We start from the raw sequence: 13,000 nt of genomic DNA, 5'->3' as shown, positions 1-13,000 counted from the left end.
TCAGTGTCAACTGAAGTTCTCCAGCCAAAAGCTGGCGAATAAATGTGTAACAGTCAGGAAAGCTATGGATTACACTGTAGACGACCCCTCCCGATACAGAAAGTCGAATGAGGCCCTCATGTCCTCCGTTAGAAGATGAACAATATCTTCATCCAAACAGCCCAGCCAGGTAGGGGTTCACCGTGAAGGGCGGCAACGATGTCTGAGAACTTTCATGCCGCCACCAAATAATCAGTCTTGACCCGCTCGTCCTTCTTACGAGTATCAGTCCTAAGGGTAAGAGAGCTAGGCTCCAACCTGCTTGAAATGAAGATGACATCCACGTAAATGTGCAATAGATTATTGAATTGTCAATAATTTGCTACTACACCATTACAAAAGAATCGGTAAATGACACGTTTCTTGTAAATATTGTCATAGAATGAGTTTCGCTTGGCGCATTGTGTCGCGCACACTGTGCTTGCTAATCAAGTCCCGAAAAGAACAGGCAGACAACCGGTCTTAGTCGTGCCGGCAAATAGTAAAAGGAAGCAAAAATCATCAGTGATAGTGCACTATAAATTTGTAACTTCATGTGATCCAGTGAATTTCTGTGTTCTTCATAGTGCTGCCTACAAATGGTAAAGGCGACAGCGATCAGCAATCCAAATTATCACTGAAGTGACGATTTCCAGCCATTCTCCTGACAAGTATCAAGGTAGGCCATATTTTTCAGCTCGGGATTGTTATTTTGATTCATATTTACAATGAACCTACTCATTGAATACAGTCCATTTAAGCATATTATGATTATAACCGCGGCAAAATTAGCAGGGAGAATTTTTATTGCATATTTCTACGTAAATATTTGTTTTGAGGGCACCCGATGATTTTGAAAAAAAGGTTTTGAGTGTACTTACATATTTTGATGCGTAGATTACGAATTCGAAAGAAAAAAGCGGCGCTCTCCCTTATTTACAAAGTTACGACCCTTCAAATTTCAGAAAAGGGCAACTTTTCAGCCTTCTTTTTCACAAACACAAGCATTTATTCACTAGGTCACCTCTACACCTTATTCCTCATTAATTGATACTTTTCAATTCAACAATCAACATTTTTCCAATAAAAATGTTAAAAAAATGTACGGAGCTGCTTTTTGGTTATATATCTTATTATTACGTTTTTAGGGTAGTTGGTACGACTGATGCAAGCATTCGTTTTTCAATTGAGTTTTTTATAAGGAAAATGTTGATAGTTGAATTGGAAAGTGTCAATTAAGGAGAAATAAGGTGTAAATGTGGCCTAGTGAATAAATGCTTGTGTTTTTGAATAGTTCATCTTGTGAAAAAGAAGGCTGAAAAGTTGCCTTTTTCTGAACTTTGAAGGGCCGTAACTTTGTAAATAAGGGATAGCGCCGCTTTTTTCTTTCGGATTCGTAATCTACGCACCAAAATACGTAAGTACATTCAAAAATTTTTTCAAAATCGCCGGATGCCCTCAAAACTAATATTTACCTATTTCCATAACAAACTAGTCACTTTTTTGTTATAAACAAGTAAAATTACAGTCACATTTCCATACATTTAATCTTTGTACACTTTTGAAAAACTACAAAATACAAACTTCAACACGTAGAGTAGGAGTAGAACTAGTAGAACACACCACTATCTTTCAACTAGGGATCCTCAAAATGAGTTATTTTATACCTACATACATCACTATCGTATAAAAATAAATAATATCAATTAATATTTAAGCTAATTATTAAATAAATATTATTTTCCAATTGATGGTATTTTGTCAAGAATACACAGCCGTTCTCGAAGATATACAGGGTGTATCTTGAATGAGTGGTGATTACTTAGTTTATGAAAAAAAGTTCATATAAACGTGTGTCGTAACTTGATTCGTTTTCGAGTAATGGGTTGTCAAAGTTTCACTAAAAATATTGTTCCTTCAGTAATGACTTACAATTATTTTCGCCGATTTTGATTGAACTACTTGTGTTTCTTTTGAGTATTTCATGAAATTAGATTGGGAGTTTCAATTCCATTGGCGTCGCCAACGACGCGACGTTTATAAAAACTTTTTTTCATAAAATATGACAAGTAATCACCACCTAACATTGGTGACTTCATTTAGAATACACCCTGTGCATACGGTCGATAAATAATGTGCCGTTTATTGGATTTTTGCCCGTACTTTGACTTGAGAAAAGGAAGTGTTGCAACTTCAACTATTTTTTGATAAGAAAAAATGAAAAGAGAAATATTTCATGTATTATTCTTACATCTAATGAAATATTGAAGATCCAGAGAAAACATTGAATTAATGAGAGTGAAACTTGAGATACTTTTACAACAAAATGATCTGTATGCAAATTTTCGAACTAAATTATGATTGACGTGTTCATAATATCTCATCAAGAAGAAAAGCTCGAGAGCAACGCGGTAAATTCATCCAGCCATTGTATAGCTTAATATTTTCATAATAAGAATAAGAAAGTGTGGCACATATTTTTCAACCGAGATTACGAATTCTTAAATTAATATTGTACAAAGTTGGGCTTAAAGTTCCAACTAGAGATTCACAGTGTCAATTTTGTAGGAGAAACCCAAACATATTCTAAAGTTAACCTAATCCAAGGACGTATTTTGGTAGTTGTATTGTCAATCGAGGAATCGACATCAGAACTGACATTCTGAAAAATATAATTTTTTTAACATTACCTTGAATGTATATGTATAAAGTATATGAAGGAAAATAAATTCCCATGAAATACTAAAAAATCTAGAAAGCCGGCATGCAAAACTGAATTTTATTATTCATGCAATCAATGCAACAATTTACTATCATATATACTGTGAGTAAACCAATTCACACTCGCCCCAACAACTTTTTCGTTTCTCCTGGTATCAGTGTGGAGTTTTGTTGGTTCTAATATTAAGTTATTTCAGAAGTTTCGTCCGTTTTATGAGCCAAAGTCAAACTGTAATATCTCAGTGAATGCTTATTCAATTTAATTGAAATGAGCTCTATTTGCATTTGTGTACTTTTGTCAGTGTGACACAATACGATCAAATACGTCAGCAATAATCAATCCAAATTGTGATATCTTTTGAATCACCGCAATTCCACATTAATATACCAGAAGGTACAAAAAAGTCACAGGGGCGAGCTTGGAAATCATATAATCACAATCATGGATAGTATATTAGAGTAGGTTATCCATGCGATCCAAGCGATCATCTTCCAAATACCTTATAAATCCTCAAAAACACTTTTCCGATGCAAAATTCTGACACTTCGAATAGACATTTCAACTACTTGTTGACAATCCATATCAAAACTCACTAATATAGTTTGTGGTTTTCACTGTAATAGGTTTACCAAACCGTGACAGGTGGTTCGCTATGTTATCGCTTCTTCAAGCAGTTCTTAGTGAAGCGAAAGGCATATTACGGTTTCGTAAACCTACTGTTACGTTTTCCCCGTGAGTTCAACAATAATTGACAACGCTGTGCAATTAAACTTTATTTCAATACTACACCGCCACAAAAACTTCAACTGAACATATCGCCTTATTAACTCACGTACCGCATTTTCAACTAGACTGGCCTCATCTGTCTGATGGTAGTGCGTATATATCCCAATGGCAATCTTCGGAAGCCGATAGGAATATTCTCGAAGCGCCGCGTCACCCAGCACTATCGAGAAGCACGAGTCGCGTCGAGCGCGACCTTGCCCAAGTCACAGTTGATCGACGAGGATCAGTAGCGATCGGTGTTATTTTTTTGAGGGATAATTTACAACACAACCTCCTTCACTGAGAATGTTCGTCTAAAACAACGTTCCAAGTAGGAACATCACGACCCATGTAAGGACTCAATCGACTTGCCGAGATTTTATTTCGAAATGTTTTTTTCCTAGAACTTTGGACTTGTTTCTGGGTGAAAATTATATTTTGTACACCAGATCGTTTATCTTTTTGATTACCAAGTAATGTCCATGCCATGGTGTCTGCATTTTGGGATACAAAACTTTTCCGCCGTTGGGTTGGTTAAGCTCTCCTTGTAGCTCATCGGCATGGACTTCCTGTCAAATTTTATCTCCATCGTATCGCTGGAGAACTGTGATTTGGAACTGTCATGATTTGGAACTGTCATCGTGTCGCTGGAGAACTGTGATTTGGAACTGTCAAATTTGTGGACAATTTCCAGTCTCCCCGACAGATCAATCACATACTCTGAAAGGGGTGCTTATTGAGATTTATCAGATGGGCTGCCACATATTAAGTCTATGGGAAGCTTCAGTTATTGGCGGGTTAACAACATGGATGGTGTGTAACCTGTCGGGTTATATGCCAACAGAAAGAGGGGAACTAATTTATCCCAGTCTCTTTGGTTTTCGGAGACAAACATCGAGAGGTAGTTATTTACGAGGCATTTGCGCCATTCGATCATTTCATCGGATTATGGCTGGAAAGCAGTTGTTCTTGTCTTCTTTATCCCCAACGAGTCATAGTTTTCTTCTATTTTAATCAAGTGTCGGCCAATTCCACCACATTAGTATGTTTGAAATTGTAACACTTTCATTAATGCTAGTTTCAAAGAAAAAACACCTTTTCTCTGAAACCCACAGAGGATTTCCTAAACAATTTTTGTCCCTCCACCACATTCCGCAAGGATTTATTGTGGCTCACACCTATTCCCACTCGATCAAATAAACCCAGCTTCTTGACGATGCTGATTAGTTTGTATGGTGAGTGGTCTTTCAGGTCAGATGGTAAGAGTACGGCTCTGCCGAACTCTAAAAACCTAATTCGGTCCCCAGTGAAACAGGCACAAAGTATATGCTCTGCTGTTTCATCTGTTTCCAAACAGAGGCGACACACACTGTCTTCCGACAGTCCGAATCTCTGCATATGATGATTCAAATGACAGTGACCTATAAGAAGGCCTAGACATCGTAGTTCATCCCCCTATTGTAGTCCAACAACTGTTTGATATCAAGCTTCGAAGGGTGAATGGAGTGAGCCAATCGTGGAAGATTCTGCCAGAAGTCCATAAATCTTCTTGACATCCAGTTGTTCAATCTTTGTTTGGCAAAGCCTAAAGCAATGCCAAAGACAGGTTCTGGTCTGATGAGGCTGCGTGTAGCACCCTCCTTTGCAAGGGAGTCAGCAGCTTCATTGCCTTCCAGGCCAGTTGGACAGGAATCCAGACCAGAGATAATCTGTTGAGTAATCCTATCGAGAAGAGTAGTTTTTGGCAGTTTGCTACCAATTTAGACGTTGCTCGGTAGGAGCCAAAAGCTTCCAAAGTCGCTTGGCTGTCCGAGAATATTTTTATTGACTTGTGTATGAGGTTGGATTTATCCAATCTCTCCGCACACAATTCAATAGCGTAAATTTCCGCTTGAAATACAGTCGCATAAGTTCCTAGGCAGATAGATATATCTGTCTTGGGTCTGCGACTAAAAACACCTGCACCAGAACCGGTGTTACGGTTACAAAATTCGTAACTCCAAATATTCCTGGTTATAATCTCGAAATGCTATTTATTGTCTCTAGCATAACAGGACACACCAATCCTTTGTATTGGTCTAGTATGTGATTTCAACAAAGTCATTTTTGGAACGGTATTCGCAAAACGATACCATCTAGAAGTGTTGTTTGTAGAACGTACCTTTAATTGCAATATTATCAGCTGGCAGAACTGCGCTGTAGTCTCGAAATTAAGGTCCGGACTAACTCTTGTTGGAGTGATTTGTTATTTCATATGTGATGAAATACATATTCAATTAGTTGTTTCTTGATAGGAAATTGGTCGTAAGAAGAGGTTGTTTAGTATACTATAAATAGGAATCGAATCATAGGCTAAATGGCATGATTTGGAATTGTTTTAGAAAACAGGTTTTGTGATTGGTCGCTGATTACATTCCTGTAAAGTGTAAATATATTTATTTTTAGTCTTGTTGTTTTGGTAGGCACTGACGGAAAAATGTCAGGGTAAAGGATCACTTCCGGAAGGTGGAATTTGAGGTTGCGGGTAGATTTCAATATATAGGTCGCCGGTGGAAAAAAAAATTTAACTGGTCCAACGTTAGGGTAATATCACTAGAGAGTGTCAGTGTCCGTTAGTAGATGCGGGATTTCACCCTTCGTGGAAATAATCCGTTCATTGTGTCTGGAAGTAGTCAATGGAAGCAGGATTGAGGAAGGCCATCTTCTACCAATACAAAGGATTGGTGTGTCCTGTTATGCTAGAGACAATAAATAGCATTTCGAGATTATAACTAGGAATATTTGGAGTTACGAATTTTGTAACCGTAACACCGGAAGGTGCTTTTGATCCATCTGTGAATCAACAACTATCTGCTCTTAATATTTCTTTCTCCTGGAGGATCCAATCCTCTCTACTCGGGAACTTTATAAGGCAGTTCGTAGTTGACAGTTGGAGACATAAAGTCAGAGGTCAGAATGCTGACTTCCAGCGCCAACCAACAATCTGTTGTACTCTGCATTAAATTGTCTGTATGCAGTCCATCTAGTCTCACTTTCCAGAAGAATGTGGAGAGAAGGTAAATCTAGAAGAATTTCCATGGCCGCTGACGGTGTGGTACTGATGGCACAACTGATAGCCAGACAAGCCTGTCTCTGTAAGCCAGAGAGCTTCGCTTGGGCCGTTTTCTGTTAAGCCTTCGGCCACCAGACAATTGCACCATAAGTGATCATTGATCTGACAATCATCACATAAATCCAATGGGTTTGTTTGGGACCTAAACCCCAAGTTTTACCAAAAATCCTTTGACATGTCCATAGAGACAGTCTTTCTTTGTGTAAAACTTTTTTCAAGTGAGCGTTCCAGGAGAGTCTTTTATCAAGGACAAGATATTTCACCTCCGTTCCAAATGGAATGACCTCACCATTGAGGAAAAGTGGCGTTAGATCGTCCAATTTTCTCCTCCTGGTGAAGGGGATTAACACAGTTTTGCTGGGGTTGACAGACATCTGCTCCCTCAGGCACCAACTATGAACATTGTTTAACGTGCTTTGGAGGATATTACAAGCTACCCTTTCCGACCTCGACCTTGCCAGGATGACAAGGTCATCTGCATAAGCTTGCAGACAACTTTTCTTCTGTCAAGGGCATCAAGCAGACTATGCATCAGGAGCGACCACAGAAGGGGAGATAGTACCCCACCTTGAGGGCAGCTCCTGGTGACCCTAAACCTAATGGCCTCTCCTTGGAGTGTTGTAGTTTCAGTTCTGTTTACCAGCATGACAGATCCAACCAGTTATGGTCGATTCTATATCTTTCCTAGCCAGAGATGATCCTATATATTTAGGTAGTGCATTGTCAAATGTTCCTTCAATATAAAGAAATACAGCAACCGCAATCAGTAACTGAGTTACAACAATGTAAAAGTGATACAAATACAATGAGTTTCCAGGAGTTAGTAGAGATCATTACCTAGTGACACCAACTTCATTGATTGAATACCCTTCAGAAAAAGTGTCACAGGTCTAATTTGTGAAATAATATTATAGTGAATTCAGTCTACGAGACAGGTTAGAATTATATGTATCAGCACACAGAGAACATGCACATACAAAAAATTAAACCTACCTACATTACTGTGTTCATTTTCAAAATGTGTGGAAACCCTTACACCAAGCTATAAGAGATAAAAGTAAATCATCATCAAAATGGTATATACAGTATTTCTCATTGACATTTCTCAGAACCAAACCATTATTTTATTATGTACAAAAAATGTTCCTTCCACCCAACAGTGATAGGATGATACTTACGAAACTGATATGGTATTATATATCCACTCTTTCCAACTTTTGCTAGTGGAAGAGTCTATTCTGGATTCTAATGCTTCGCATAAATTTCTTCTATCATGTGATCTTCCTGAATGTAGGTCACACAAAATCTTTTTCTTGCACGCTATATCACAGCTTGGTCTAGCAGGACTTGCCTTATAATAATATCTGGAAAAATTAAAAAACCGTCATATAATTTCATGGATGGTAATATTAGGTTTATTCAAAAGTTTTGTCCGTTTTTATGACTCTACTGCAGACTGTAATGTCTCGTTGCATACTTATTCAATGTAATCGAAATGAGCGCCATTCAAATCAGTATACTTTTTCCAAAGTATAAGAAGTCGATTAATTCCGTCGGGATTAGATGAAGCCGACGTCTTTGTCTTGTCTTGATTGGCGAAGGTTCACCGGTAAGAAAGTGCTTGAAAAAAAGGTAGTCGGTTGGCGAAAGGTATGGGGAGTATGGTGGCTGAAGCAGAACTTCGACAACCAATTCGTTTGATTGTCGGACGATAATTTGTGAAACATGCAGATGGAGCAGGATCGGACATCTTCTGTTGACCAGTGCTGGATGCTGCTCACAGTATATACCACGACACAGTGGAATAAATATTCATTGAGATAGGGACAAAACTTTTCAAACAACCTAATATAAATTATGTTTTGTTTAGAATAGTTTGATGAACGTCCTCACTTGTAAAATAATTCAAAAAGCTTGGGATCATTTGACATCTTGGTGACAAGCTCGTCCCAATCTTGTGGCCTCAAAGCATCCAATCCAAAGGCCTGTTTGGCTGTGTACAACTTGAACCAAATGGGGTAACCATATAAATTCGCTTCTCTAAGATTCATCGTCCAAGACTCATGATCAACCACGGCCTGGAAAAAACCAGCACAAGATTTATCAAAATATATTTTGATTGCTTACGAGTTATCTCAGTATAATTTTTCACTTATTTTATGTATTCTGGCAAGGGAATTGGTGAATTTTTATAATTTTTCAAATCAACCATTTCAAAAAGAAATGACTAGTTTTTCTTAGAATATTCTGAGAAGCTGATAAATGTGGTATTACCCTTGTTGATTTATCATGGTCTCCGTCCACGTAATAAATTCTATATCCAGGATTCAAGTCATAGTAGGGAGTAACAGATGGACCGACGTAGCCTATACTCACTGCTCTACCTGAAAATAGTAATAATAATATTGCACAAAAGTTTTCCATTTATAGAGCAAAAATTAATAACTCAACTGTGAAATTATAGCATCATTCCATTTAGATACAAAAGGAAATGAATTTCATACACAACAAAAATAAAATAAAAAATGAACTATAAATCATTATGAATTATCCATTACTGACAAATGTGCTGCTCACATATACACATGCGTTAGAAAACTGATTTGCGTTACTACACATCAAATTCTGGTGATTTTAACAAATAAATTTGTATGAGCTTTGTTGCACAAAAAAGTTGTATTATTTCTAGATGTTCATCCATTACAGAAAGTAACTCCGAAGAATCAGTTCTACCATTCAACAACTAAAAAAAGAAAAAACTAAAAAAAGAACATCCCTTGTTAAGATACAGCCCCTTAAAGGGGGTACATAAAATTTGTATAACAATTTTTTTCACAAGCACTGAAAAATTTACAATATTGAAATCAACCTGATGTTTTGTACTACCAAAAAGACACTTAGACAGTACTTTATTTGGTTTACCCCATGGTTGTAAGAGGTGGAAAACGCAACCCCCAAAATTTATTTCCAATGTAACTTTTTGTCTTATCATTTGTTTACCATTTAAAAATATATTACCAATAGCCTGTTTCATTCTAAACAAAAAATGTTTCTTAGGTTTTTTGCCCAAAATAAACCAGTTCGCAGCAAAGAGTTATTTTACGAACAACTACAGAGATACATCGTCATAAATGCGAACTGGATTTATTGTTATTTTGTAGTTACTACCTGCATTAAACGATTTAAGGGTGATAAACAAAACTAATTTATTATTAACAAAACACACATGTATAAATCATAGTAAATGTTCAATATGTCTACCTTCAGACATTACGCATGCGTCTAGACGTCGGCGGATTGAGCCACGTATTCGCTCAAATATTCCTGGAGTCTTTCTGATTACCCTGCACGCATCGATGATGCGGTTTCTTAAGTCCTCTACATCGCGAATAGGAGTACAATAAACCAAATGCTGTAAATGGCCCCGAATAGAGAAATCGAGAGGATTGAGATCCGGGGATCGAGCGGGCCAGTTCTGTGGTCGTCCTCGACTTATCCACTGATTTGCATGTTTCAGTTAAATGCTGACGTGCTACTTGACTAAAATGGGCGGGAGCCCCATCATGCATAAAAAACATATCCCTTCTGACGCCCAAAGGAACTTCCTCCAGCAGTACTGGATGCACTTCTCTTAAAAATTGAACTTATGCCTCAACATTTAATCGAGGAGGTAGAAAATGAGGCCCAATTAAATCATCCCCAATAACTCCGAGCCACACGTTAAGAGAAAACTGTTCTTGATGGTTAGTTTCGACAATAGCGTGAGGGTTTTCATCAGCTCATATGTGGTAATTATGAAAATTAATAATCTTGTCCCGAAAAAAACTACATTCGTCTGTGAATTCTATCGTCTTCAGAAAGTCACAATTTCTTCTAATCATTTCCAACATCCAATTGCAAAATTCAAAACGGTTCGGGAAGTCTCGCGGTAACAGTGCCTGTACTCGTTGTAGATGGTAAGGGTATAAGAGTTGTTCCTTTAAAATTCGAAATACCGTCATATGATCAACATTGAGCTGGAAAGCAATCTTTCTAGTACTGGTAGTAGGTTGTTCTTCAATCAAATTAAGTACCGCTTCCTCAAGCTGTGGTGTTCGTACTTCTCGATGGCGACCACAATCCTGCGTTCTTTTGTCGAATGAACCATATATTCTCGTATTCGTTGATGAAGTCGAGCAAATATTCTATGTGAAGGATGCTGCTGTTGAGGATACATTTCAGCATATCTTCTAGAAGCTTCTAACTCATTTCCTTGCGACAGACCGTAAACGTAATGCATATCAGCCATTTCCTCATTTGTGTATGCCATTTTAATAAAAAGTGAATTATTAAAGTAACAAATTAAGAACAGAACAACAACACACAATTAGTATTAATTCAATTTCGAAAATTCACAAACTGACATACCAATTTAATTGTCATTATCGCTAATAGCGACCTACTAGATATTTTCGCATTTATGACGATGTATCTGAAATGCATGTATCCAGAAAGTTTATGAATAAGAATCGCACGACCAATTTTATCGAAAGCTTTAGAGAAGTCGATGTACAGCACATCAACCTAGCCCTTATACTATCCAGTGTTTCACATAAAAACTGATCGAAAACTCCCAGTTTAATAATTGTGGACCTATTCATTGAACCATATTGATGATCGAAAATAATGTTTGGTTGACAGGAAATAGTCTCGTTACTACTGACATAACTTTGGATATTTTACTTATAGAGAAATCTTGAAAATGCATGGCAAATAAAATAGATATCGATGTGAACGTATTGCGTGTAACTTTCTTTACAGCTTGTCGAATCTAGGAAGAGACTTGAAAAATGTTTCTCTCTCTGTCTTCGATCTTTCTCTCACTCTCACTGTCTTCTAACGAACGCAGATCTAGTGGGCGAGATCATAACGTAATTCAGAAAGCTCTTCTTACAATTGACAAGCTGTACATACAACCCTCCTCTTCTATATATCAGTGAGAGAGAGTTTACTTGTTCAGTGATTGTGATATGATGTTTCAGTCCATTTTAGGCTCCCTATTTTCATTTCGAACAGAAAATCTTAGATGTTGAATTCTTCAGGTGTTGAAAATACCAGGTCATACTCACCTAAATCCTTGTGATCATAAAAAACTTCAAACTCGTCGTAATGTGTATGGCCAAAAAATTGAGCTGTGATAGTCGATTCATACCGACTAATAATGGCATAGTAGTTCCGAGACCAAACTTTCAAACAATCCGAATGTCCGGGTGGAATATGACCTAGGAAATAGAAAACATTTAGGATAATTTGAACATTTGTATTCCGGCATTGGTCACCTACCTATGACATGTACTTTTTCACCGTTGAATTCAGCAGACTGTAACTCGTAAATGAACCACTGTAGTTCGGTAGCTGGATCTGTGCTGTTAAGTAGAAGCCACCTGAAACCGAATTGAGAGAGATCTGATGGGAGAAGAAACCTTAACAAACCCCGATATCAATGGCGAAACGATTAAAATATTCACTAAACAAGCTTTTCGTGTGATTCAAATATCACTCGCAATTATAGTCGAAGTAACCTTTATTGTGAATACTTAAAGCTATCGGCATCTTAAAGGCCATAAAAACCAATCCAGAGAAATAATGCCCCTGCGAACTAGTCCACGTGGACTGAATAATTGGCGTTTCGAATTGGATAATTTTTACTAACCGAGTTTTATGATTGGCTGAAGATTCATAAAATTAAATTTGAAGTCATGTTACGGCGACGAATAGAAATCGGGGAATGCGGCGATGGTTACCGCTGTCCAGTTCATTTCAGGAACTGATCGCGATTCGAGTGCTGAAATTCTATATTGGTGCAGTTATAATTATTAAAAAATGTTATTATCTGTTTAAAATGTGGCGTATTTGGACAAGTACTAATAGTAATAACGAGTGTGATAACAACGCAGACTTTTTCCTGTGTAGTGATTCCAATAGCGATGGTGAACAATGTGAAAAAGAGATACCAGCGAATAAGATTCGGATGCATTTGAATATTGAAACACAGAGAGCATGTTTCAATATATACACACATCGGAAAAGTCTAGGGATATTTTTATAACATACTAAATATCATAAAAATAAATGCATGAGGTCGTTTAATTACGATTGAATTGGTACACTCGACCACCCTGTAGATTTCTATGGGTTGAACAAAGCCTGCAAAAACGGTAACTAATCTTTTATCAAGTTTTTTACAAACTGTAGGTTTTCGGCTAAAATGAATAATCTGAAAGTGTCGAGTTTGTACATTCTATGCAGTTCTTGCTCAGCAATTAAACTGGAAATATTGTGCTTCAACATGGAACGCCATCACTTACCATTGGCCGAGATGAATAGAGCTGTAGGGCTTCTTC

The 13,000-nt window shown here is 37.4% G+C and overlaps 1 protein-coding gene across 7 annotated transcripts in view; it reads right to left on the bottom strand.

The window, feature by feature from the left end:
- Nucleotides 1-1,546: 1,546 nt before the first annotated feature.
- The window catches only part of LOC111511144 (sphingomyelin phosphodiesterase), a 57,593-nt gene continuing 46,139 nt past the window's right edge, over nucleotides 1,547-13,000 (bottom strand). For 4 of the 7 annotated variants that reach the window (XM_074172108.1, XM_074172107.1, XM_074172110.1 and 1 more), the window contains 6 exons: nucleotides 11,940-12,040; nucleotides 11,726-11,878; nucleotides 8,892-9,001; nucleotides 8,511-8,695; nucleotides 7,796-7,981; nucleotides 1,547-2,680 (listed from right to left, as the gene is read on the bottom strand). In XM_074172108.1, coding sequence (XP_074028209.1) covers nucleotides 2,611-2,680; nucleotides 7,796-7,981; nucleotides 8,511-8,695; nucleotides 8,892-9,001; nucleotides 11,726-11,878; nucleotides 11,940-12,040 — 805 coding nt within the window. In that variant the 3' untranslated portion in view covers nucleotides 1,547-2,610. Of the gene's footprint in view, nucleotides 2,681-7,610; nucleotides 7,660-7,791; nucleotides 7,982-8,510; nucleotides 8,696-8,891; nucleotides 9,002-11,725; nucleotides 11,879-11,939; nucleotides 12,041-13,000 lie in introns of those variants that run through there. The other 3 variants (XM_074172111.1, XM_074172112.1, XM_074172113.1) reach the window with 3 other exon arrangements.

Source organism: Leptinotarsa decemlineata, unplaced genomic scaffold (genome assembly GCF_025532065.1).
Source record: "Leptinotarsa decemlineata unplaced genomic scaffold, Ldec_3_MD MMD2_tig00000035_RagTag_RagTag, whole genome shotgun sequence".
NCBI lineage: Eukaryota > Metazoa > Arthropoda > Insecta > Coleoptera > Chrysomelidae > Leptinotarsa > Leptinotarsa decemlineata.
Note: the sequence above shows the minus strand (reverse complement) of the source record. Positions and strands in the feature narration are given on the sequence as shown.